Source organism: Marmota monax, unplaced genomic scaffold (genome assembly GCF_021218885.2).
Source record: "Marmota monax isolate L192 unplaced genomic scaffold, Marmota_monax_Labrador192_F-V1.1 WCK01_AAM20220418_F8-fsc00160, whole genome shotgun sequence".
Taxonomy (NCBI): Eukaryota; Metazoa; Chordata; class Mammalia; order Rodentia; family Sciuridae; genus Marmota; species Marmota monax.
The window spans coordinates 768151-795096 of record NW_026694183.1 but is presented as its reverse complement, the minus strand read 5'-3'; the positions used below and the strand labels follow the sequence as shown (position 1 = coordinate 795096).

General features: G+C 38.6%; 1 protein-coding gene across 1 annotated transcript; it reads left to right on the top strand.

Annotated features, from left to right (window-relative positions):
* The first annotated feature begins 1893 nt into the window (after window positions 1–1893).
* Window positions 1894–23899, top strand: LOC124107791 (vomeronasal type-1 receptor 4-like). Its single transcript, XM_046465988.1, has 2 exons — window positions 1894–1941; window positions 23048–23899. Exons 1-2 carry the CDS (start codon window positions 1894–1896, stop codon window positions 23897–23899), a joined length of 900 nt encoding a protein of 299 aa, XP_046321944.1.
* The last annotated feature ends 3047 nt before the right edge of the window (window positions 23900–26946 follow it).

Sequence of the window (26946 nt, the reverse complement as noted above, 5' to 3'; positions counted from 1 at the left end):
CCCATATCTCAGGAGCAGTCCACCTTCCTGCAGCACACATCTTGGTCAGAGAGGCCTCTGCACTGAGGTCACCAGCCTGGCAGAGAGGAAGAGCCTGGTGAGTGATTCAGGGTGAGTTTGAGAGCAGCATCTGTGAGAAGAGACCCATCAAGAGTTTGGGTAAGTGATCACAGCCAAAAATGGACACTTGATTGAGCCCTTCAGAAGCCAGAGCCACACAAGTATTGAAATGTTTGATGAAGAATAGCTCTAGATAGCAAAGGTAAATGGGTCCTAGCCTAAATGCCAAGCCACCATGGATCCTAATTTAACTAAATGTGATACTTACTGACAGGAATTGCTGTGGTTTATTGTTCACATGAAAATTAATTGTGATTTTGAACGTGTAAAAAGAGGTTGTTTTAAAGTCACCTAGCTGCTCAGTTTCCTTTACATGAAGTCTACACTAAATCTTCATGATTTCTAGGTCCAGACTCATAGTATCTCCCTGCGTGTTATGTGGAGTAGGAGGAGCTGACAGGAATCTTCTTAGTTCTGTGCATAGAGAGAGCTGATGATGACTGCTTGGGCAGAACATTTTCTCTGATTCAGCATGGTGCAGCCAGCAGAGAGAGTAATTGTACCAATCCTGAACACATCAGAATTCAAGGATAATGAGGCCATTCCTCTGTACTGTAGAAAGGGACATGTATGGAAAAGTCAACAAGAATATTACAGAATTCTATTACCAACTGTAAGAGCTTTAATTTTTTTTCTTGTGGGATATCTTCTGATTGTAGTGAATGCCCCATGTGGCATAGAAATCTGATAGTCGAGCAGGGTATGAATGTGCAGGGGGCATAGGAAAGCTCTTCACCATCTGCTAAGAAACAAGTGGACCTAAATTTTTTTACCTAATAATTTTTTAAAAATATATGCATTCATATGAATGCAACAATTCTAGTATTTCAAGTTTTAAATACTCACTCATACCAATTTTCATGGATGGCTCCTATTGTATTATTGTTCACTAATCTTGTTTTTTTGAAATATTTTTTCTTAGGTATTAATTAACTCATATCTGAGTCTTCTAAAAAGTGAATATTTTATTTCTACACTATACTCTTTAGTCACGTGTTATTTCTTTGTATTTCAAGATGTACGACATGTCCTAAGAGTGTGTCAAAATATCTGTTATAAGGGCCATTGAGCTTGTGTTCCTAACAATCAACCATATGAGTCATGGGGTAGCTGTCCTGATGTGAAGTCAGTCCTGCCTCCCTGCATGGGACTAACCAGGGCACAGGTGCCTGTAGTGGTGTAGTTCCTAAGTGCATCTGTTGTCATTAAAGTCAATATCTAAATGTTCCTTCATAAGTGACTTTTTACACCAAATAAATATTTTCAAGTAAGTGGAAATATTTTACAATAAAAAGTTAAAAATGGTACTGATTTTAATCACAATATGAATATAGAAATATTGAAGGAAATATGAGCTGGATTGATAGAAGAACCTGCTTGTGACCTTTAGGGAAGCTTGATGGTTCTTGCTGTGCTCTCTGAAGCACTCAGCCAGGTTCAAGACCCCTCTGTACACCTGATCAGAGTATGAATCTAGACAGAGACTAAACATATGTGTGCACAAGTTCTCCCGGTCATCTCAGCTCCTGTGTCATGTCATGAAGATGAATCACCATGTGCTGGCTTCAAAACAGGGATTTACACACACTTCCTGCCTTGACTTTCCATATTAACCTCATTAAAACCTGCTAGTGAAATAAGACCATTTGTAAGTTTTCAGAGTGGTAACTCTGAAGAGTGGGCAATACTGGATTTTGGTTGATAGGACATATAGAGTCTAGTCCTCGTGTTCCCTGCTGTACCCACTGGCTGGCACAGCAGAGAACTGGCAGGATGGCAGCCAGTGATATGGCTGTAGGTATTATCTTCCTGTCACAGACTGTTTGGAGCTCTGGGTAATTCCTCTCTTCTCCTCCATTATCTGGTCCATTACCTCATGGGGTTCAAGATAAGACACACAGACTTGATTCTTCAGCACTTGATTGTGGCCAACTTGTTAGCTCTTCTGGGTAGAGGAGTTCCCCAGACAGTGGCAGCTTTTGGAGTGAAAGATTTTCCTCAGTGATTTTGGATGCAAGCTGCTTTTCTATCTTTACAGGGTGGGCAGGGGTGTGTCCATTGGCAGCACTTGCCTCCTGAGTGTCTTCCAAGCCATGAAGATTAGTCCTGAGAATTCCAGCCTTTCAAAGCTTAAAGTGAAAGCTCCCAAATATACATTGGTTTCTCCATATACTTGAGCTGGATTCTGTACCTGCTTGTGAGTTTCCCCGCAATAAAGCAGTTCCTGCTTCAACCTTCAAGTTGCTTGTCACCTCCCGGTTATTTTTCCCAGCCAGACTGCGACAACTGGTGGCCCGTACAGGGAAACTCACCAGGAACTGAGCGGGAACTCAAGGTAGCAGACACCCAAGGTAGCAGGAGCCGCCTTATTGCAAAACAGCAGAGGTATATATACCTAACTGATTACACACAGCTTGACTCAATTAGCATCATCCAGTTACAGCAATCAGCCAATAAGGAATCCCTACCATCTTAATGGCTCTGTGACTCACAAACCAGTCCTCCTGGCAAACTGCCATGCGCCATCTTGACTTGATATGTGGTCCCTAACATCTCCTCCCTTTTGTTTTATTAAACAACAAGTATGTGGTTTAGGGACCATGCCTGTTTTAGGTTGTCCAATACTACATATGGTCCTTACCCGTCATTAGATGGTCTGACTTCAAATCGTCAGCCTCCTGGCTTAGGTTGGTACCATTGTAATTGGATCTTACCCATCTTTGACTACTGGCCCAATATATTTAGCCATACTTATGGATAACTACCATAGTGATTTTTATTTTATTTTATTTTATTTATTTATTTTTATTAGTTGTTCAAAACATTGCAAAGCTCTTGACATATCATATTACATACATTAGATTCAAGTGGGTTAAGAACTCCCATTTTTACCCCAAATACAGATTGCAGAATCACATCAGTTACACATCCACAATTTTACATAATGCCCTATTAGTAACTGTTGTATTCTGCTACCTTTCCTATCCTCTACTATCCCCCCTCCCCTCCCCTCCCATCTTCTCTCTCTACCGCATCTACTGTAATTCATTTCTCTCCTTGTTTATATTCCCATTCCCCTCACAACCTCTTATATGTAATTTTGTATAGCAATGAGGGTCTCCCTCCATTTCCATGCAATTTCCCTTTTCTCTCCCTTTCCCTCCCACCTCATGTCTCTGTTTAATGTTAATCTTTTCGTCCTGTTCTTCCTCCCTGCTCTGTTCTTAGTTGCTCTCATTATATCAAAGAAGACATTTGGTATTTGTTTTTTAGGGATTGGCTAGCTTCACTAAGCATAATCTGCTCTAGTGCCATCTATTTCCCTGCAAATTCCATGATTTTGTCATTTTTTAGTGCTGCATAATACTCCATGGTGTATAAATGCCACATTTTTTTTTATCCATTCATCTATTGAAGGGCATCTGGGTTGGTTCCACAGTCTAGCTATTGTGAATTGTGCTGCTATGAATATCGATGTGGCAGTATCCAAGTAGTACGCTCTTTTAAGGTCTTCAGGGAATAGTCTGAGAAGGGCAATAGCTGGGTCAAATGGTGGTTCTATTCCCAGCTTTCCCAGAAATCTCCATATTGCTTTCCAAATTGGCCGCACCAATTTGCAGTCCCATCAGCAATGTATAAGAGAACACTTTTCCCCACATCCTCACCAGCACTTGTTGTTTGATTTCATAATGGCTGCCAATCTTACTGGAGTGAGATGGCATCTTAGGGTGGTTTTGATTTGCATTTCTCTGACTGCTAGAGATGGTGAGCATTTTTTCATGTACTTGTTGATTGATTGTATGGCCTCCTCTGAGAAGTGTCTGTTCAGGTCCTTGGCCCATTTGTTGATTGGGTTATTTGTTATCTTATTGTCTAATTTTTTGAGTTCTTTGTATACTCTGGATATTAGGGCTCTATCTGAAGTGTGAGGAGTAAAAATTTGTTCCCAGGATGTAGGCTCCCTATTTACCTCTCTTATTGTTTCTCTTGCTGAGAAAAAACTTTTTAGTTTAAGTAAGTCCCATTTGTTGATTTTTGTTATTAACTCTTGTGCTATGGGTGTCCTATTAAGGAATTTGGAGCCCGACCCCACAATATGTAGATCAGAGCCAACTTTTTCTTCTATCAGACGCAGAGTCTCTGATTTGATATCAAGCTCCTTGATCCATTTTGAGTTAACTTTTGTGCATGGCGAGAGGAGGGGATTCAGTTTCATTTTGTTGCATATGGATTTCCAGTTTTCCCAACACCATTTGTTGGAGATGCTATCCTTCCTCCATTGCATGCTTTTAGCCCCTTTATCAAATATAAGATAGTTGTAACTTTGTGGATTGGTCTCTGTGTCCTCTATTCTGTACCATTGGTCCACCTGCCTGTTTTGGTACCAGTACCATGCTGTTTTTGTTACTATTGCTCTGTAATATAGTTTGAAATCTGGTATTGCTATACCGCCTGATTCACACTTCCTGCTTAGAATTGCTTTTGCTATTCTGGGTCTTTTATTTTTCCAAATGAATTTCATGATTGCTTTATCTATTTCTACAAGAAATGCCGTTGGGTTTTGACAGCATTGCATTAAACCTATAGAGAACTTTTGGTATTATCGCCATTTTGATGATGTTAGTTCTGCCTATCCATGAACAGGGTATATTTTTCCATCTTCTAAAATCTTCTTTTACTTCTCTCTTTAGGGTTCTGTAGTTTTCATTGTATAAATCTTTCACGTTTTTTGTCAGGTTGATTCAAAGTATTTTATTTTTTTTGAGGATATTTTGAATGGAGTGTTTTCCTCATTTCCGTTTCAGAAGTTTTGTCGTTGATATACAGAAATGCCTTTGATTTATGCATGTTGATTTTATATCCTGCCACTTTGCTGAATTCATTTACTAGTTCTAGTAGTTTTTTTGTAGACCCTTTTGGGTCTTCTAGGTATAGAATCATGTCCCCGCAAATAGTGATAATTTAAGTTCTTCTTTTCCTATTTTTATGCCTTTAATTTCTTTCATCTGTCTAATTGCTCTGGCCAGTGTTTCGAGAACTATATTGAATAGAAGTGCGATAGAGGGCATCCCTGTCTTGTCCAGATTTTAGAGGGAATGCCTTCAATTTTTCTCCATTCAGAATGATGCTATCCTGAGGCTTAGCATAGATAGCTTTTACAATGTTGGGGTAAGTTCCTGTTATCCCTAGTTTTTCTAATGTTTTGAACATAAAGGGATGCTGTACTTTGTCGAATGCTTTTCCTGCATCTATCGAGATGATCATATGGTTCTTATCTTTAAGTCTATTGATGTGGTGAATAACATTTATTGATTTCCGTATATTGAACCATCCTTGCATCCCAGGGATGAATCCCACTTGATCATGGTGCACAATTTTTTTGATGTGCCTTTGTATCCGATCCGCCAGAATTTTATTGAGGATTTTTGCATCTAGGTTCATCAGAGATATTGGCCTGTAGTTTTCTTTCTTTGAGGTGTCTTTTTTCTGGTTTCGGAATCAGGGTGATGTTGGCCTCAAAGAATGAATTTGGAAGAGCTCCCTCTTGTTCTATTTCCTGAAATAACTTGAAAAGTATTGGTATTAATGCTTCTTTAAAGGTTTTGTAAAGCTCCGCTGTATACCCATCCGGTCCTGGGCTTTTCTTGGTTGGTAGTCTTTTGATTGCTTCTTCTATTTCATCCATTGATATTGGTCTGTTCAAATTTTGTGTATCCTCCTGACTCAGTCTGGGCAAATCATATGACTTAAGAAATTTATCGATGTCTTCACTATCTTCTATTTTATTGGAATATAGGTTTTCAAAATAATTTCTAATTGTCTTCTGTATTTCTGTAGCATCTGTTGTGATATTGCCTTTTTCATCCCGTATGTTAGTAATTTGAGTTCTCTCTCTTCTTCTCTTCATTACCATGGCTAAGGGTCTGTCGATCTTATTTATTTTTTCGAAGAACCAACTTTTAGTTTTGTCAATTTTTTCAATAGTTTCTTTTGTTTCCATTTCGTTGATTTCCGCTCTGATTTTAATTATTTCTTGCCTTCTGCTACATTTGCTGTTGTTTTTCTCTTCCTTTTCTAGGGCTTTGAGATGAAGTGTGAGCTCATTTATTTGTTGGTTTTTCCTTTTTTTGAGGAATAACCTCCAGGCGATGAATTTCCCTCTTAAAACTGCTTTCATTGTGTCCCATAGATTCTGATACGTTGTGTCTGTATTTTCATTTATCTCTAAGAATTTTTTGATTTCCTCCTTTATGTCTTATATAACCCATTGATCATTCAGTAACATATTGTTCATTTTCCATGTGATGTAGGATTTTTCCTTTCTTCTTTTATCATTGATTTCCAGTTTCATTCCATTATGATTATAAAAATGCATGGTATTATCTCCACCCCTTTATATTTACTGAGGGTTGCCCTATGGCATAATATATGGTCTATTTTTGAGAAGGATCCATGTGCTGCTGAGAAAAAAGTATATCCACTTGATGATGGTTGATATATTCTATATATGTCAGTTAAGTCTAGGTTATTGATTGTGATATTGAGTTCTATAGTTTCTTTATTCAACTTTTGTTTGGAGGATATGTCCAATGGTGAGAGAGGTGTGTTGAAGTCACCCATAATTATTGTGTTGTGGTCTATTTGATTCTTGAACTTGAGGAGAATTTGTTTTATGAACGTCACAGCACCATTATTTGGTGCATAAATATTGATAATTGTTATGTCTTGTTGGTGAATGGTTCCTTTTAACAGTATATTATGTCCTTCCTTATCCCTTTTGATTAACTTAGTCTTGAAGTCGATTTTATTCGATATGAGGATGGCCACCCCTGCTTGCTTATGAGGACCGTGTGCATGGTATATTTTTTCCCAACCTTTCACCTTCAGTGTGTGTATGTCTTTTCCAATCAGATGTGTCTCCAGGAGGCAGCATATTGTTGGATTTGTTTTTTTAATCCATGTTACCAGCCTATGTTGCTTTATTGGAGAGTTTAAGCCATTAACATTTAGAGTTACTATTGATATATGGTTTGTACTTCCTGCCATGTTTGATTATTTATCTTTTTTTTTTCTAATTTACTTTGTTTCTTCATGATTAGCTTTCCCCCCACCCTCTGTCTTTTCTGAGGCACTTCCCACTGATGGTTTTGGTTATTGTTTTTCATTTCTTCCTCTTGTAGTGTTTTGCTCAAGATACTTTGCAATGCTGGTTTTCTGGTTGCAAATTCTTTTAGCTTTTGTTTATCATGAAAGATTTTTATTTTGTTGTCGTACCTGAAGCTTAATTTTGCTGGATACAGAACTCTTGGTTGGCATCCATTGTCTTTCAGTGTTTGAAAAACGTTGTTCCAGGATCTTCTTGCTTTCAGCGTCTGTAATGAAAAATCCGTTGTTAACCTTATTGGTTTACCCCTGAATGTAATCTGCCTCCTTTCTCTTGTAGCTTTTAATATTTTCTCTTTGTTTTGTATATTGGATATCTTCATAACAATGTGTCTTGGCGTTGGTCTACTGTGATTTTGTGTGCTCGGTGTCCTGTATGCATCTACAATTTGTATATCCATTTCCTTTTTTATTTCTGGAAAGTTTTCTGTAATTATTTCATTCAGCAGGTTACTCATTCCCTTGGTTTGAATCTCTACACCTTCCTCTATCCTGATGACTCTTAAATTTGTTTTTTTTTTTGTTATCCCATATCTCTTGGATGTTTTTCTCATGATTTTTAACCAGCCTTTCTGAGTTGGCTAGACTCTTTTCAAGATGATATATTTTGTCTTCATTATCTGATGTTCTGGCTTCTACTTGCTCCACTCTGTTAGTGATACACTCATTTGAGTTTTTAATTTGGTTTATAGTTTCTTTCCTTTCTAGAATGATTCTTTGATTTCTTTATAATCTCTATCTCCTGATAAAGATGCTTAACTTCTTCTTTTATCTGTTTATGTAATTAATTTTCAATGTATTCTTTCACTGTTTGAATTTGCTGTCTCGTATCCTCTTTAAGGTTCCATTCCATCTGTCTAAGGTATTCCTTGAGTTCCTTATATGACCATTTTTCTGATGACTCTAGGTTCTCCTGAATATTTAGGCTGTCCTGCATTGTTTGTACTCCTTTTCTTCCTTGCTTTTTCATGCTGCTCATGTTACTTCTTGTTCTGTTTTACTGCTGACTTACTGTTTACTCCTATAAATTTATTTGATGCTTGGGAGTAAAGGTATTAGAAGGGAAGGGAAGAAGTCACTAAAGAGAATGAGAGTAAGCAGGTAGAATTCAAGGAAGGGGGAATAAGAGAATTGAAAAGAAATGAAAAGACCAAAGAAAAAATAGAAAATAAAAAAAGAAAGAGAAAATTAAAAAAAATAATAAAAAAATGAAAATTAAAATTAAAAAATAAAATAAAAAATTTAAAAAAATTAAAAAAATTAAAAAAAATTAAAAAACAACAACAAAAAATTAAAATGAAAAAAAAAACCCAAATTAAAAAAAAATTAATAAATGCAGTCTTAGAGTTTGATTAACTTCTCTTCCAGTAGGTGGAGCTGTGCTCACTGGGCCAAGCTTCTCCTCTTAATAGGCGGGAACCAATCACTGTGCAGCAGCTCTTCCTCCCAGACTGGGCGGGTCTCCAATCCTGAGTGCCTAGGGCCTTCTCTTGTGTCTAGTCGCTTCCCCACTTTTCCTCAAGCCAGGCCCCACTCACCGGTGATGCTCACCACAATATTGGCTACACGCCAGGTCTGCTGCTCCTGGGAGCTCTGTTTTCATGAACACCTGGGCACACTCTCCCTGTCTACCATTCCCTCAGACCCTAAGTTTGTAGGGCTTGGGGCTGAGAACCCCCAGCGAATTTGCTTGCCCTCCGGTAGCCACAGCCCTGGTAGCTGGTGCAAGGGACCTCAGTTGTTCCGCGCCACGAGTCCCGCACCACTCCTGATTCCCTTGGTCTGGCTATCGCACTCACAGGAGAGCTGGGAGGGGCCCTTACAGGAGAGCTGGGAGGGGCCCTTAAGGTTTCCCCACTGTGTGGAGAGGGATGGCTAGGGGATTACACACCTGTCACCGCTGATTTCAATGAATTTATCTGCTCCGCCACGTTTTGGTGACGTCAGTTCTCTGCCATGGTGGTATCCCATGCAAATGGTGACAGTTTGTTCCCTTTGCCGGGTGACCAATGCAACGGGTGGGTCCTGACTGTCTCTCCCAAGCCCCGTTTCAATCCTGTGGCCACTGCCTATGAAGGCTTGGTTGGCAATTACCTCCGTAGGATCAGAAGGGTCGACCAGTTGTTTTGGTGGGATAGTTACTGCTGAGTCATAGCAGTTTGGCTGTGAGAAGCAGGCAAACGGGAGCTTGAATGCAGCCGATCTGGGCTAGGTGTGTGTTCTTAGAGGCCCAGACTGTTCTCCCCAGATCCACGTCAGCTCAGCATTGCCTAGTGATCCTGAGCAAACAGCATTTAGACAGTTTACGACTCCCTATGCCCGCGCAGCTGAAGAGGTCAGAGACTTGATCTCTCTGCGCCCGCTGCCATGTTGGATCCCCCATAGTGATTTTTATACAAACACCATAAATAACCTGCCGTAAGCAGAAGGAGAATGCCACGATACCAAGTGAATAATGGCTCCAAGTAAGAAGCCCTTGGAAAAATTTTACCACCGATGACACTGTCAGCAAAGATACCCTTGTACTATTACAATTATCCATAGATTAGTTCATAATGCATATAAATGATACACAGTCCAGGTAAGTTCTGTAAGCAGCTTAAAGCAGAGGAATCCATTAATATATCTATTTCTTCTTCAAGTAAATCGACTCTTTGATTGAGCATTACTTGTTGAGTTACATTATTCATTGATGCATCAGTTTATACAGTTTGTTGTGGTAGCTATTGCAGAAGCTGTAGTAGCAGCAGCCGAAACAGCAACAGCTATCATGACGGTAGCTGTAATTCTGAAATCTCATTTGGTGTTTCAATAATACTGGAAATTCTTCTATTTTTGTCTTCACTGGCACTGGGATGGAGGTAGGAATTCTGGCAATGATGGCTAAAGAAAATTATGATGGCTAAAGAAAATTGTGTAAGCATTCCAGCAGGCACTAAGAAAACAATTTTCTGATCAATTTAGTACATTATCCTGAACAAAATTGTTAGATATAATGAAAAGCAAAGGTGAAAGTAAACAAACAGTTCTGTTAACCTTCTTTTTTGTTCACATTTTAAAACAATCCTTGTAAATTTCTGAATTTACATAGATTATTTCATAGACATCAACATTTTGAACACCTAGAAAAACTTGTAAGCTTAATCTAAGAGATATCTTTACTTTCATCTGTTTACCCAATTTAAATTAAACTCTTAAAATCACGTCAATAAAAGATATTTGGATCCATTTTTTAAAAAATTTTTCATGAGCACTCCTCATAAATGATATATAGACATATGCACATACTGACATACAACACATAACACAAGTGTGCACACATAACACAATAGTAGAGGCCTTGTAGCTTTACTCAGGGGAAATCTCCATTGCAATGTTTAAAAACTCCACAGTTGATCAAAAAATAAAACTGATCAGAAAAACAATAACCTAGGTCCATATGAGCTCAAAAAATAAAATAGAAAAAAGCATCCTGGCTATCACCTGGGTTTGACTCTTCTTAGATATCTCATCCTTCTTCCTGTAACTTGCATATGGGTTTGAAGGTATTCCCACAAGTAAGCCTCAAGGTTTTTTACATTTGAAATAGGCCTTAATGGTGCTCATTATTCATTAGCCTCCAGGTGTGGGAGAACCATTGTTGCAGATGTAAGGATAGCTGAACTGGAGTTCTGGATATCAGCTGTTATGGATTTGAGCCAAATCATCTTCTTTTTGGTCTGTAGAAATCACTTTAGTTAGTCTCTCTGGAATCCAAATCGGCTGCTGTTCTCCCTGTGGAACCACACAAACAGACCCCTGACTCTAGACAATCACTGGGTCAGGACCTTTCCATTGTCCAGTTAGAATATCCTTCCAAAGTACCTTTGGCTTATGTATATTTTTTGGACACATGTGCCTTTCCGCAGCACTAAGGCCTGATGAATCCAAATTTAAAAAGTTTAAAGTAAAAGGGGTTATGTTAAGTTTATATTTGGAGGATTTATATCCCTTCCCACTTAATGACTTTCAAAAATTATTAGGAGATTTTAATTGGCTGAGGCCATCCTTAAAGCTGAATACTTCTGATTTAAGTCCTTTATTTCAGATATTACAAGGAGATCCTTTTCCAACCTCTCCACGTCAGCTGACAACAGAGGCCAGAACAGCTTTAAAAAAGGTTGAAATTGCAATTAAAAATGCACAGCTTACTAGAATTAATCCTCAAGAACTAATATATTTATTAATATTTCCAACTGTGCATACCCCAATGGGTGCTATATGGCAAAGATTGGGAGTTATTGAGTGGATTCATTTAGCCCACTCTCCCCAAAAGACATTAATTCCTTTTTCATGACCTTATTGCTCAATTAGTAATTAAAGGTAGATGAGAGTTTTACAATTAATTGGGTCTGAACCTGATATTATAATTATTCATTTTCTGTTCATCAAAATAATTGGCTTTTCCAAGCTTCTAGTTTATGGCAAATAGCTTTTGCTGATTTTCCTGGTCAGATAGAAAGTCATTACGCTCGTGATAAGATTATTCAATTTGCATCAATAACACCACTTATTTTTCCAAAGATTGTACATGCCCAGCCCATAAATGGAGCCCTATCAGTGTTCACTGATGGTTCAAGCTCAGGTAAATCAGGTTTTTATAGTTGTGTTCACACAGAGGTAATACAAACGTCATATACTTCTGCCCAAAGTGCAGAGCTACAAGCTTTCATTTGTGCCTTAAATTACTTTACAAATGAGCATATTAATATTTATTCTGACAGCTTTTATGCAGTCGGAGTTACCAAAAATATTGAAACTTCAGTTATTGGTTATACCTCATCACAGGAGCTATTTAAATTATTTCATAATCTACAAAATGTGGTGCAAATGCAAAAATACCCATGTTTCATAGGTCACATACGAGCTCACACTAACGTTCCAGGACCTTTAAATTTAGGTAATGACAAGATTGATAAATTGGTAGATGTTTGTCAACAGATGTCTCCATATGATTGTGCACAAGCTTCACATTCTTTACATCATCAAAATGCTTCAAGCCTACGTAAAAATTTTAATATTACCAGAGAACAAGCTCATCAAATTGTAAGTCACTGCCCTAAGTGTGTTATTCACACTCCATCTCCACCATCAGGAGTAAATCCCTGTGGATGAAAACCAAATCAAATATGGCAAATGAATGTATCTCATATTCCTCAATTTGGTAAGCAATGTTATGTACATGTGATAGCTGATACACATCCCAGATTTATTTTATGCCACAGCACGTATAAAAGAAAATACTCAGCATGTAATTTCTCACTGCCTAGAAGCCTTTGCTGTGTTAGTATGCCCTTTACAGATTAAAACAGATATTGCACCAGCTTATGTAAGCTCTTATTTTCAACAATTTGGCCAAGAGTTTCAAATTGACAATAAACAGGGATTCCTTATAACCCCCAAGGTCAAGCCATTGTGGAACAAGCTCATTTATCTATTAAGCTGCAATTACAAAAATTAAAAGGGGGGAATAGTATTATGACTCCCCAAAATAGCCTCAACCTTGCCTTGTTTGTTTTAAATTTTTATTTATTTATTTGTTTTTACTAACTTTAAATATCTGCCTCTGGAGATAAAGTGTCTATCATTTCCTCAGGAGACTGAACGGCAAAATGATAGGTCTTAGGAAGATTTTCCTGATCTTTTTTGTTTGTTTATTTGTTTTGGCACCAGGGATTGAACCCAGGGGCACTTAACCACTGAGCCACATCCCTGGCCCTTTTTATTTATTTATTTATTTATTGAGACAGGATAGGTTACCCAGGGCTTTGCAAAATTGCTGGGGCCAGCTTTGAACTTGGGATGCTCCTGCCTCAGCCTCCCGAACTGGTGGGATTACAGGCAAGTGCCACTGCATCTGACTGATTTTCCTGATCTTTAACCCAAACTTTTCTATTTTCCTTTTTTCCTCCATCATCATCATCATCATCATCATCATCATCATCACCACCACCACACTGGGGATTGAACCCAGGGGTGCTTTACCACTGAGTTAGTGGTAAACTAACTTTTTTTAAATTTTAATTTTTAAATTTGAGACAGGGCCTCACTAAATTGTTGAGGCTGTCTTTGAATTTGTGATCCTCCTGTCTCAGCCTCCTGAGTCCCTGAGATTATGGGTGTGTGTCACTGTGCCAGCTCAAACTTAACTTTTGAATTTTCTTGTACTTATATGTTCTTGCTATCCTAAGCTACATAATTCTCTCTTCCTCTTTTTTTATTAGTTGCTCAAGACAATACAATGATCTTGACAGATCATACATTTGGTTCAAATATGGTATGAATTCTCATTTTTCCACGTGTACAGATTGCAGGATCATGTTGGTTATACATCCATGTGTATACATACATCAATCCTAGTGTCAGTTGTATTCTTCTGCTTTCCGTTATATCTGGGTGCCTGAACACACAATCAGACATGGAAGAGATAGAACCGAGATTCCAAGGACTGAAAATGGACCCAGAGAATCCTCCACTCAAAAGGAAGAGATACCGAAGAAGAATGAAGAGGAACCAGCATGACCCCCCCTAAAAATCTGATCTCATGGGAAGATGTGAAGAAGCTGACAACACATGCTTAGCAAATAATTCAACTCCTAGGAAGGAATGAGAGTTCATTGATGATGATAGCTACAGTGATTGCCCTGCGGGGCTATCAGGCAAAAGGGAGTCAAGCAGACACTTACTGGACATATTTCCCAGATCCACCCCTGGTACACCCAGCTGTGTGGACTGGAGAATCTATTCCAGTGTTTACTAATGACTCATTCATGATGGGAGGATTTACAGATATTCATATTACTCCCAATCATGTGACTAGATTTAATTATTCTGGCTACAGTGCCCAATTACCTTTGTGTTGGTTCCATGATAAACATGCTGGCTGTCTCAGAGTATCATTTGAGGAAAAGACAGTGATTGGGTGATCTAGATTGTTAATCATACTGTTTATGGAGACTTAAAACCTTATACTAGATCAGTGATCAAAATGAGACTTTCCCATAACAAATCAGTCTTTTCTGCAAAACCCCCATGAATACCTCATTGTCCTAGTAGTTCTACAATTGAGATTGGCACCTTTCCTAGATGGATAGATTGTGTAAATACTTTTCCTGTACAACATAAGGTGTTTAAAGATAGTGGGTATATTTTAGACTGGTCTCCAAAAATTGATAAAAGACAATTACAAAAAAGTTCTGCTAAGACACCAGCAGGATTTGTTAGCAATATTTTGACTTATAGTGAAGATGGTATTAAAAAAGATGCTTGGCACTTAATTGCTGCCTCAGAGTTCTTACATTTTACAGACAAGCCTTTACCAAAATTTTTGGCAAGAGCTGTAAGGAGGGATCTTGCTATGGTTTATGAGCCTGTGTCAAATTGTTACCGCTGTTGACCAGTGACGAGTTCTTGCTTCCCCAATGTTGAAGAATAACACCAAAGAAGCATGCCAAGGCAAGGTCAGAGTAGAAATTAGAAGTTTATTAAAGGACAGCAGAAAAGACTTCTCCCGGAGGAAGAAGGGGACCCAAGAGGTGGAATCCGTGGAAGGGATGTTGTCTCCCCTTTTTATAGTTCTTTCAGTGATGGAATGTAGGTGGGAAGGCCCGAGGGGTGGGACACAGGTGGGCCAAAGAAGTAATCTGGTCAGGAAGGACTTCTGAGTCAGCACCTTTTTGCTGGGGGCTGTTCATTGACATTTCTTTGAGGTGGACTTTGGCCTAGGGCCTTTTCGGGACTTCATTAACATTCCATGAGTTGTCCTGCGTTTCCCGGAATCATTGCCAGCATGGCCTCCATTTTAGATTTCACTCGGCATTAGACCCGATTTATCTAACTACACTGACTACCTAACATTAAATCTGGCTTCAAAATCTCCTTACGTTTTAATGATTAGAAATGTAAAAGTTAATTGGATAGATGACAGATATGTTGTAACATGTAACAAATGTAACCCAACCAATTGTATTACTAGATATAATAGAGGAAAAGGACTGCTGGTACTTCATCAGCCCTCTTTTGTTTTATTGCCTGCTAATATTTCAGAGCCATGGTACGCTGATGCTGGTTTTTCAAGTCTTACAGCAAATTCATACCCAGCTAGTGAGACCTAGACATGCCATTGAAATTATAATTGTGGGAGTTTTGGCATTGGTTTCTTTCATTGCATCCACTGTCACAGCCTCAATAACTTTATTTCAAAATATGCAACATAAAAAATTTCTTAATAATTTAGCCCAAAATACTTCCAAGGCTATGTGTAATCAAGTGAATACTAATGAAAGGATTGAGACTAAGTTAAACACTTCAGAGGTGACTGTTATAAAATAGGTAATGAAATTTTGGCTTTAAAGTTTAAGGAAAGGCTTAAATGCCACACAAATTATAAATATGTGTGTGTTACTGCTGCCAAGTACAATGCTTCTCTCTGGGATTGAGATTAGGTTAAGAACCATTTGTTGGATATTTGGCAAAATAATAATAATAGCTTGGATCTTTTGGAACTCCATCACCATATCCAAGATATTCAAAATAATAGAGCTGATTTTTCAGATCATTCTTCTTTGGCTAATCAAATATTGAAGGAATTAAATGGATTTAACCCTGGAAATATTCTTAAACACTCAGCCTGGTACATTATTGGATTGTTCTCTTTGCTGTTAATTCTCTTTTGTGTTTAATTATAGGATGACAAATCTTCAGAGCAATAGTGCAGAGACTCAAGAGAGTAAATCATCACATGCTTTTTAAAAGAAAAAAGAGGGAATATGTAGGAGGCCATCTTCACACATGATTTGAGTTAGCTCCCTGTGTGGGTGACAGGCGCTTAGACACAGCTGTGTCAGAGCTTTCCCACCCTTCTCCAGGTCTGAGGGCTTGTTCGTGCAGAGGCGTGTCTGGCCACTGCCCCCAAAGACTCAACCATTGCCCCTGACCTTGGGATGCTACCCCCCTTAATTTCATTGGATGGGATTTTCCCCTGAAATTTTTGTTCCCCAATAAAAGTTCACTCCCTGGCATGTTCTCTCTCTCTCTTGCTAGCCTCTTCAGTAAACCTCCCTACCACAATAGGTGGTTGGAGGCTGGAGCTAGGAGAAGCCATCCTGGAGCTGGTTTTAAAGGTAATTAGGGTCTTGTCTCTTTCATTGAAAACTCCCTAATGTTTTCTCATGATTTGCACCTTTTTTAATGAAGGCTGGTCATGGGCTAGAGGGATCCTCTCCTAGACTCTGCCTGTCAGAGTCTTCCCTGGGCTGGCTGTAACATGCATCCCTAACCTACAATGGATGGTAATCATGGGCACAACAGTTTTCTGTGGATGTCATGAGTGCTTCTAGGGAGTTTTGGAGTCCAAGAGTGATTGAGGGGAATCCCCAGACTGACAGATGGGTCAGAGGTGATTGTTATCTTTTGTTTCCTGTGTCCATCAACCTCTACTTTGGCATAAAACCCTCATGGACAAATAGAGGGTGGACATAGTTCAACTTTTCATAAACCAAACGATTGTTTTTGACCATGAAAATTCACCATTTTCCTTACTTCTTTAGTTACCTATCAATGCAAATTTCTTTAATTTGCCTAAAAAAGTATGTTTAATGATTCTGAAAAACTTTTAGTGCTGTTGGATTGAGGTGGTAGCATCTGCTTGTATGAGACTCAATAAATATGATCCTCTAATGCTGGTGAGTTTGTGAAAGAGTGTCATAAACATCTCTCTTCTAGTGATACTGTTTTGATTTGACTTCCTACCGCCACTGGGGTAATATTCATAAATTAATTTTCCTATAATATTTCATATCATAATATTCAAATTAAGTCATATTCAATTATACAAATAAGTCCAGGTCATTCTAAATCATGACATTATATTTTTGCTTTTCCTTTTTATCTCATTAGATATCCTTCTCATATTTTGCCCATTTTATTTATGTATATATGTATTTATTTTGTCTTCTTCTTTTCTTTCTTTTTTTTTGAGAATCAGAAACTCAAATATCTGAATATTAAGAATTAACAATAATTAGGGTAGAAGAACTCAGGCAAGCCTGGAGTCCAGTGAGACACACAAATTCTTGGCAAGTCCCTCATAGGTCAACCCTCAAAATTTTCTGAACCTTCCTTATGAGACCTTATGAGCCTCTAGGGATCATGGAAAAGCAACAACCTCTCTCAAACTCCTCAACATTTATTTTAAAGTTACTAACAAGGAACACATGATTGCCTTAGTAATTAGCAAGTGAGAATAAAGTTTTTCAACAGTGTCCCCAGGCCTGCACTGTCATTGCTTCTACAAGTGAAGTGATAATTGCAGCCCTGAGGGGAAGAGAGGTTACAGGAGCACAGACCTTTATCTCAAGGCCCAGCTGCCTCCCTCCCTCCATGCTGGTTGTCAGGACATCACACTGAGCCCACTACCTTGCACACATGAAGCACAGTGAGTGTTTTCTGTTTGTGTCTCTGAGACAGAGTGTGTAAGAAGGGCAGTTTGAGGAAGAGAATTTGGGGTAGAAATAGATTTGGAGCCTGTGTACACAGGAAGAGGAAGAATTTTTGGGTTATGAGCTGAGTTAGTAACAGGGGCCGTGTCTCTGACCTGGTGTCAACCCAGGATGGCTCCAGATGGAATGTAATAAAGTTCTCACTGAGGTTAACTATTGTTAATAATCCCAGATGTTGGTACTGAAATCTGGTTGTGTAGGTGCTGAAGCACTATGGTAGTTAAAGCACCCTGCTGTCCACAGTACATCATGGACCAAATCGGTATCACTGTAGCTGTTTTTACCATGCCTTCATGCCTACAGTGAAGATGAGGATAAAACCAAGAGAATGTCTTAATACTGAACAGAAATCCAGACCAGCATCCATTTATGATCCACTCAGTGGAGATAAAAATTGTGTCTTCACGGAATCACCTATGGTGTGATGCTCGAGGTGAGAATTCCTCCCCTGATGAACTTGGAATGCACCAGGTAAGGGACATATCTTTATGAGTGTTGGACAGTGGCTGTCAGGACCAAAGGCGCTTTGTGTTGTTTCCTCTGGTTTATTAATGTTCTCACCTTAACCCAAGTCCCTGGCATGTATTGATTTGTGTTTCAATCCATACAGTGCCCAGGAATTCCTGGTCTTCATATTCCATGTAAATCTTTCTTTTGCCTTTCAAAACTTGCATTTGTTTATCAGAAGTTTAATAGGTATTGGTCAATATAAGCTTTTAGCATGAAATTTGTAGGGACTTAATTTTATCCTATTTTATCAGCTATTAGTATTTCATGCATCATGGTTTAGAAAAAAAAGTATTTTCCAATAATTATTTATTTATTCTACTATATTTTTGTTCTACTATGAGTTTTGCTTTTATTAGTGCATTATAGTTTTGCAGTATAGTCGGTTCATTTTGACTTAACCAAACATGCTCCGTATCAGTCCCCAGTGCTTCCTCTTTCTCTCTCCTTTTCCTTCTTTCCATTTCTATTTGCCAATTGTGCTGGTTTTCCTTTTATTTATCAGTTTAATTGGCTCTTTATAGATATGCATACAGGTGGAATTAATTGTGGCCTATGTATTCATGGACATAGTGTAATATTGTCAAATTCATTCCCCATTTCCTCCCTTCTCTGTCCCTTCTCCCTCCCCCTTAATCTGATTCTCCTGGCCCATCAGTCTTCCCTTGTAAGACGCCTTCCCCTGATCCCCTTACTTCACACTAGCTTCCACCTATGAGAGAAACCATTCACCCCTTGATTTTCTGAGTCTCTTATTTCACTTAGCATGATGCTCTCCAGTTTTATCCACCTACTGGAAATGCCATAATTTCATTCTTTATAATGGCTGCATAAAACTCCATTGTGAATAATTTTCTTAATTTCTTCATTTCCTGATGGGCACCTGGTCTGGTCCATAACCTGGATATGATGAATAGCTCTACACTAAATATTGATGTGCATGCAACATTATAGTAGGTCAGTTTTGTTCTTTTGGTTAAATACCAAGGGGTGAGATAGCTGGGTCATATGGTGGTTCCATTTCTAATCTTTTGACAAATATCCATACTGCTTTCCAAAGTGGTTGTACTAATTTACAGTCACACTAACAGTGAGTGAACATCCTTCACCACTTACCTGCCAGCATTTATTATTGTATTCTTATGATTGCTGTTCTAACTGGAGTGAGATGAAATGTTAGTGTACTTTTGATTTGTATTTCCCTGATTTCCAGTTAGTTGAACACTTTTTTTTCATATATTTGAGTGCCATTTATATTTCTTTTTTTTGGGGGGGGATGCCTCTTCATTAACCCATTTATTGATTTGATTATTTGGATGAGTTTTTGTTGTTTTAGTAGGAATTGAACCTAGGGGCACTTAGTCTTCAAGCTACATCTTCAGCTCATTTTTATTATTTATTTTGAAACAGGGTCTCTCTAAGTTGCTTAGGACCTTGCCAAATTGCAAAGTCTGGAATTGAACTCCCAATCCTATTGATTAACTTTCCAAACTGCTGGGATTACGGACTTGCATCACTGCACCCATGGGACACTTGTTTGTTTTGTATTGTGTCGTTTTTACTTTTGATGTTACACATTTTGAATTCTTTATGTATTCTGCATGTTAATCCTCTGTCAGAAGAGAATACAGCAAAGGTTCTCTGCTATTCTGCAGAATCTCTCTTCATGATCTCCACTGATATTAAGAAGCTTTTTAATTTGATGTCATCTCTCTTGGTTTTATTTCTTGAGTTATGGGGTCTTGTTAAGAAAGTTGGTGTCTGCACCAATATGTTGCTTGTTGAGTCTATTTCTTGTTCTAGCAGTAGCAAAGTTTTTCCAGACTTTGCAGTTTGGCAAGGTCCTAAGCAACTTAGAGAGACCCTGTTTCCAAATAAATAATAAAAATGAGCTGAAGATGTAGCTTGAAGACTAAGTGCCCCTGGGTTCAATTCCTACTAAAACAGCAAAAACTCACCCAAATAATCTAATTCCTAAGTCCTTAATCCACGTATTTGACTTTTGATCAGGTTAGGAGATAAGGATCTAATTTTATTCTTCTACACATGGTTATCCATTTTTCCCAGTTCCATGTGTTAAAAAGGCTCTTTTTTCCCAACATATATTTTTGCCAATCTTATCAAGTATCAGTTGGCTGTAACTGTCTGTCTTCTATTTCATTGGACTTCATATCTTTTTGATGCCAATATCTGCTCTTTTTCTCCTATAACTCTGTGGTATAATTTGAGGTACAGTATTATGATTTCTCTAGGACTACTCTTGCTCCTGATTGCTTTGGCTGTTCTGGGACTTTTATTATTTCAAGTGAATTTTAGGACTGTTTTCCTAGTTCCATGGAGAAAGTTATTTGGTATTTTGATGATTATTTCAAGGAATCTGTATAATGTTTTTAAAAATACAGATATTTTGATAAAATTAATTCTGCTTATCCAAGAATATGGGAGGTCTTTACATTTTTAAGGTTCTTTTTAATTTCTTTCTTCAGGGTTCTGTACTTTTAATTATAGAAATAATTCACCTCCTTTGTTAGATTTATTCCCAGTTATATATTTTTTCTTGAGGTTATGGTGAATGGGATTGTTTTCCTGATTTCTTTCCCAGCAGCGTAACTGTTAGAATATGGTAAAGCTATTGATTTCTGAACATTGATCTTGTAACCTCCTACTTTGGTGAATTAAGGGTATTCATTTTTAGCATTAGATTATTTATTGGGGATATTTCTGATATTTTTTAGTGAAGGCATTCAATGCTATGAATTTTCCTCTTAGAACTGCCTTTATACTGTCCCAGGAATTTTAGTATGTTTTATCTCTGTTCTCATTTATTTCTAAAAACTTTTTATTTCTTCTGTTATTTATTCTATTATTTATCCCTCACTTAAAAATGTATTTTTCAATTTCTGTGTATTTTTATGATTTCTATATATCATGCTGTTGACTGGTAGTTTCATTGCATTCTGATCTGATTGGATTCACAAGATAATAGCATTTTTCTTTTTGTATTTGTAAGACTTACATAGTGACCTAGAATATGGTCTATTTTAAAAAAAAAGTGTCCTAGAGAGATCTGTATTGAGAACTTCTCATGGGTGTGCTGTCTTTGGGTTACTTCTCTATGTTTCAACTACAGCATTGGATGTTGATAGATGGGACCTGGGGGCCCACCCCTAGATGTTTCTACTTGGGGCCTGGTCATTAGTTAAGCTGTCTCTTTTATTCTTTATATTAAGGTATAGCTGAAGATTGAGTGTAATTAATTTGTATGTCATTGACTGAATTTATTTCAGCAGCAGAGTTTCTACCCTGTGAACTCATAGTGTCATTATAGACTCCAGCACTTCACAGAAAAGGGGCAAATGAACAATAAACAACAACCTATGTAAACATTATACAGCATTAAACTGAATACTTGGTTCCTACTATGCCATTTACATTGTTAATTGCAACAAAAAACAGAAATGGTAGGGTCAGCAATTTCCAGCAGGAAAAAACAAACAAACAAACAAACAAACAACAACAACAACAAAAAACCAATAAGTAACCATGAACTGTATCTGCCATTAAAGCAACAAGAGGTGTCAAGAATGGGACCCACAGCAGTATTAATTGCAACAGCATTAATGGTGGGGTCAGGAGTTATATAAACAATTAGTGCTAAAAGATGGTAAGAACAGAGTTAACTAAGAGAAAAGGACATTTGATAAGAAGGTAGAAAAGAGTTCATGATTTGAAAGATTGAACAGAGAGAATGCAGAAGAGATATAGCATGTGATGGTTTAAGGGAGGAGGGAAAGGGCTGAAGTTTTAGTCAGGAAGAGCACTTGCTTAGCATGTGTGAGGCACTGGGTTCAAATCTCAGTACCACATACAAATAAGTAAAATGAAGGTCCGTCTACAACTAAAAATATTTTTAAAAAAGAAGAATGGAAAGTTAAAAGTAACAAAGGGAGAATGCAAGAGAAAATAGTAGAATTTGGCTGTCACAGAAGAAAAGAGAGAAAATAAACCATAGAAACAGACAAGAGAAAACAAACCCAGATTACTCATCAAAACCCCAACCCTCAATAGACAAGGCAAGGAAAAATTTTAAAAATGATAGACATTTAAAAATGCTACGGTGAGGGAAAAATAAACAAATATGTGTGTATATATATATGTGTGAACCAGTGAGCACAGCAAAATGCATAAAATAGGAGGAAAACAAAAGAATAAAAGATAATGAAAAAGTAAGGACTCATTTCCACTGAGGGGATCAAAATAGTTATCTTTTTACAAAATAACTATCAAATATCAGTTTATGCTGCACATGTTGAGTTATGCTTTCTCTCCACTGCTCTCATTTTCCATTGCTTCCTCCAGGTTATCATCACCTGATTTTTAAAGTTGACTTCTCTAAGAAGAGAATCTGGGAACTCCCCCATTCATATGTACATCTCGATATTTTAACAATGAATGTTGTACTTGGTGAAAATACACACCCACAGACAGGTACTGCAATATTTCCCAGGCTGAGTTTTAATGCCTAGTTCAAACCACACTTCTGCCCCAGCCTCCTGAGGAGCTGGTGACTACAGATATAAACTATTGGGTTCACTACAAAATTTTTAATGAGTCATTTTGTTCACAGGAAGAAAGGTTGCAATCACTTAAAGGAATATGTGCTGAGAGAGGGAATGGACTCCAGAGACGTGGCCATGAGACTGATGCTCTTATCACAGTCTGCAGTTGGAGTTCTGGGAAATTTCTCTCTGCTTTATTATCATTTAGTCCTTTTCTACAATGACTGTATATTAAGGACCACTGATTTGATTATCAGGCACCTGGTCATAGCCAACTCTTTGGTCATTCTTGGCAGAGGAATTCCCCAGACAATTGCAGCTTTTGGGTTGAGGTACTTCTTCAGTGATTTTGTATGCCAACTTATTTTGTACATGCAGCGAGTGGGCAGGAGTGTGTCCATTGTCATCACCTGCCTCTTGAGCATCTTCCAGAACATCACCATCAGCCCCATGAACTCCTGTTGGAAGGATCACAAAGAAAGAGCTCCCAAGTACATTGGCTTCTCCATTTCCCTCTGCTGGATCCTGTACATGGTGGTGAATTCCATTTTTCCTCTCTATGTGTTTGGCAAATGGAATATCAAAAACTTGACAGAGAAAAGATATTTGAGGTACTGTCTTTACATTGGTCCTAACAACATAACAAACTCATTATATGCAGCATTATTTGTATTTCCTGAGATTGTCTTTTCCTTGCTCATGATCTGGTCCAGTGGCTCCATGGTTCTCCTTCTGTACAGGCACAAGCAGAGGGTTCAGTACATTCACAGCATCAAAAGTTCCCCCAGATCCTGCCCTGAGTCTAGAGCCACCCAGAGAATACTTGTCTTGGTCGGCTCCTTTGTGAGTTTCCACACACTCTCTTCCTTATTAAATGTTTGTGTTACCCTTCATTTTAATCCCAGTTGGTGGTTGGTGAACACCAATGCCCTGATCTCCATGTGTTTTCCCACTGTCAGCCCCTTTCTTCTCATGAACCATAACTCCATTCTATCCAGGCTCTGCTCCTAAGGAATATAAAATTCTTAATTCTGAAATAAGTATGTGAATAGTATGTGTTGAGACAATGTGCAATTGTTTAGTCATTCATCATGCTCAAAACACCAGTCCAGAAACTATGAAGTAGTCACTTGCCTTTCTATTGTAAACTCCTAAGGACATTGGTGTACTCAGCTGCCTGAATGTGGGAGCTACATATTCATTGTGGAAGGAAGTAAAGCTGATTGTGTTCATGCTGTTGCACAGCAACCTGTAGATTGTCATTGGAATTCATATAGCTGGAGGCAGATCAAATAAAGGAGTTCCCAGTCCTTGAAAGTTGGTTTAATCACAATGACTGAACAAGTGGTGTACTCCTGAAAACATTTGCCAGAAGAAAATACAGTGGATAAATGAGTGGTGGATAAAGGAGTATAACAATTATCCATGTATTTATCTCAAATGTTCCTATCTTGTGGAGAGCTTTTGTTGAAGAGTGAAACCAGATCCAGAAGTTATCTGGGTTAGATGTGGAATTAATAGATATGTTTTTCCAAAATTGTATCATTAGTGTGATCAGAGGATGAAGATTAAAGAGAGGTCCAGACAACAGTAGGTTGATGGTGGTGGCCCTGCAGGTTGGAACCCAGTGCACCACACAGAGAAGCAGTGTCATGCAGGCATCCTGCCTTGTGCAGGGTAACGCAGTCCAAGATCCCCAATGCATTTCGGAACCCATGCACACTACTGAACCCTATAGTAGTTTGGAGGCCCCAGTTAAAAACAATGTGGTTTGGAATCTAGAGCAGCCAATCAAGTCCACACCAGAAGGAACAAGAGGCTCCCTCATTTTACTTACCTTGATCCTATTTCCATCTCCTAAGCTCCCAGGCTGCCCTGAAAGCAACCACTGTTCAACTATAGCATAACCAAAAATCAATACCCTAGCAGAGGCTGAAGGGATCAGATATGGTGCTGAAAAGCAGAAAAAAAATATCCAGAGAGAATTTTCACTAACTTGTCTGAAACTCATTTTTCATAATTTTTCTCCATTTGACCTGCCTCAGAATTTGATCACTGTGCACACACTCCAACTCTTGGGGCACATGTCAACAATAACCAGCAGCAATTGTTTAATAGTGAAGCATTTAGAAGAGTGACAGTGCCTGACTGTGTGACAGATGAGAGTGACAGAGGACACAGGAAAATGGGATGACAGGGTTAAGACAGTGGAGCGGAGACCCTGAAGGGTGGGTTTATAAAGTGCTGGGGGAAGAGCAGAAGGTGGAGAGTGAGAAGACAGAAGGATACCACATGTTGCTCAGGGGCTCAAGTCAGTGCTGGACCTAGGTTACAAAGACATCGTGTGTGCAAGGAAGTTAAGGATATTGGGTTCTGGAGAGGAGGAGGATGACAAGGTGTCCCATTAACAGAGGGTAAAATGACAATGCATGGTTCAAAGGCAAAAGGAGGTTATGGTTCGTGGGAATGTGATGAAGTGTGCTGTGGGGAAAGGAGCAGGAGACGGGGAGGTCGATCTTGGTGAGCAACGGACTAAGGCACATACAGGTGTAAATAAAGAAAGTGGAGCCAGGGGGACCTGATAGACATGGGGAGGGAGAAAAGACCTGCACAGGAAAGGTAGGGAGCCTGACAGAGGATGGGACCTTGGGCATGAGTGGGCAAAAGCACCCAGGAGCAAAGGGCAGGGCGTATGGAGTTATGGGTCGTGGGTCAAGGTCATGCATGCAGGATATGGAGGAGCTGAGGATGCCTGAAATTTGATCACTGTGGGAGGCTGCCTGCCCATGGGCTAGCTTCCTGTCTCACCCTTGAGTAAAGGGGATGTTTGGTCTGACATCCCCTCACAGGCACTGTGTGAAGCAAGTGGCCTCCACCTTCATTCGGCAAAGAAGTTTGTTCTAACCCTGACTTGGGAGTTTCCCAATGGGTTTGGGCAACTTTCTTTTGAAACCCTATCCTCTGCCTTATTTGGTGAAGAACATTCCAGCAAAGCTCTTTTGTGTGTCCCCCCTATAAAATACATTCCAGTGCAGGCTGTCTTTCCAGCACTGTCTAGCATGGAAGCTGACCCTTTTGGTCGTAGAGCTGTCCTACATTCGACCTGAAAACCTCATGTCTGTGTGTGGTATGATTTCTTCCCAATGTTGCTCTTTTGAAACCAGCTCATCTCACCAACATGGGCAGGTGGCAAGAGATCACTTTGGCTTTTCACATTATACCCTGTGCATTCACAGCAAACACCAGAGCCTGTTTAAATGCTGCATGTGGACAATGCTGTCCTTTCTGTGTGTGGCAGGATGAAAAGAATGTAAAGAACATACAAGGCCAACTTCTTTATGGAATTCACAGGCTTGTAAATAAGCACAAACTTACATATCTGTACAAGGTACTGAGACACACAATGAAGATGAATGTGTGAGTGATTATGTGACAGAGTGGGACATGACCATTGTGTTGGTGTCTGCATTGTGAGTGTGTGTGAGGTGAAAGCAAGAGTCTGGGAATGATGGTATGTATGTATAAGCTCCAGTATGCCTGAGTATGGGTGTGTACACTCTTGTGTTGAAACATACACATGAGCTGAAATATACATGTGTTGTTGATACTGGGCATAGCCGAAGCTGCAGGGGAGTGTCAATACTTAGAAAATTTCCCAGCCTGGAGCAATTATCAGATAGAAGCTCACTCAATAGTACTTGCATAAAAGTAGAAGATGTAATCATCCCTCTATAGGTGTAGAAATTCAAACAATATAAAAAACTCAGGGAACAACCCCCATTCCCCTAAGTCCCCTACACTGCAAAACCTGACTCCATTTACAACACAGTGCAGAAAATATTAGATAAAGAATTTAGAAGGTTTATACTTTAAAAAAGGAAGGAACTAAGAGATAAAATATCAAAAATGAAATATCATTTCAATAAAGAGTTGTATTCTGGGGAAAAGAAACCTATGAAAGACTCAATAAATCAAAATAAAAATTTCATGGAAAGCATCACCAATATATGAGATAAAAAAGGAGAAAGATGTTCTCTTCTCAAATATAAACTATACAA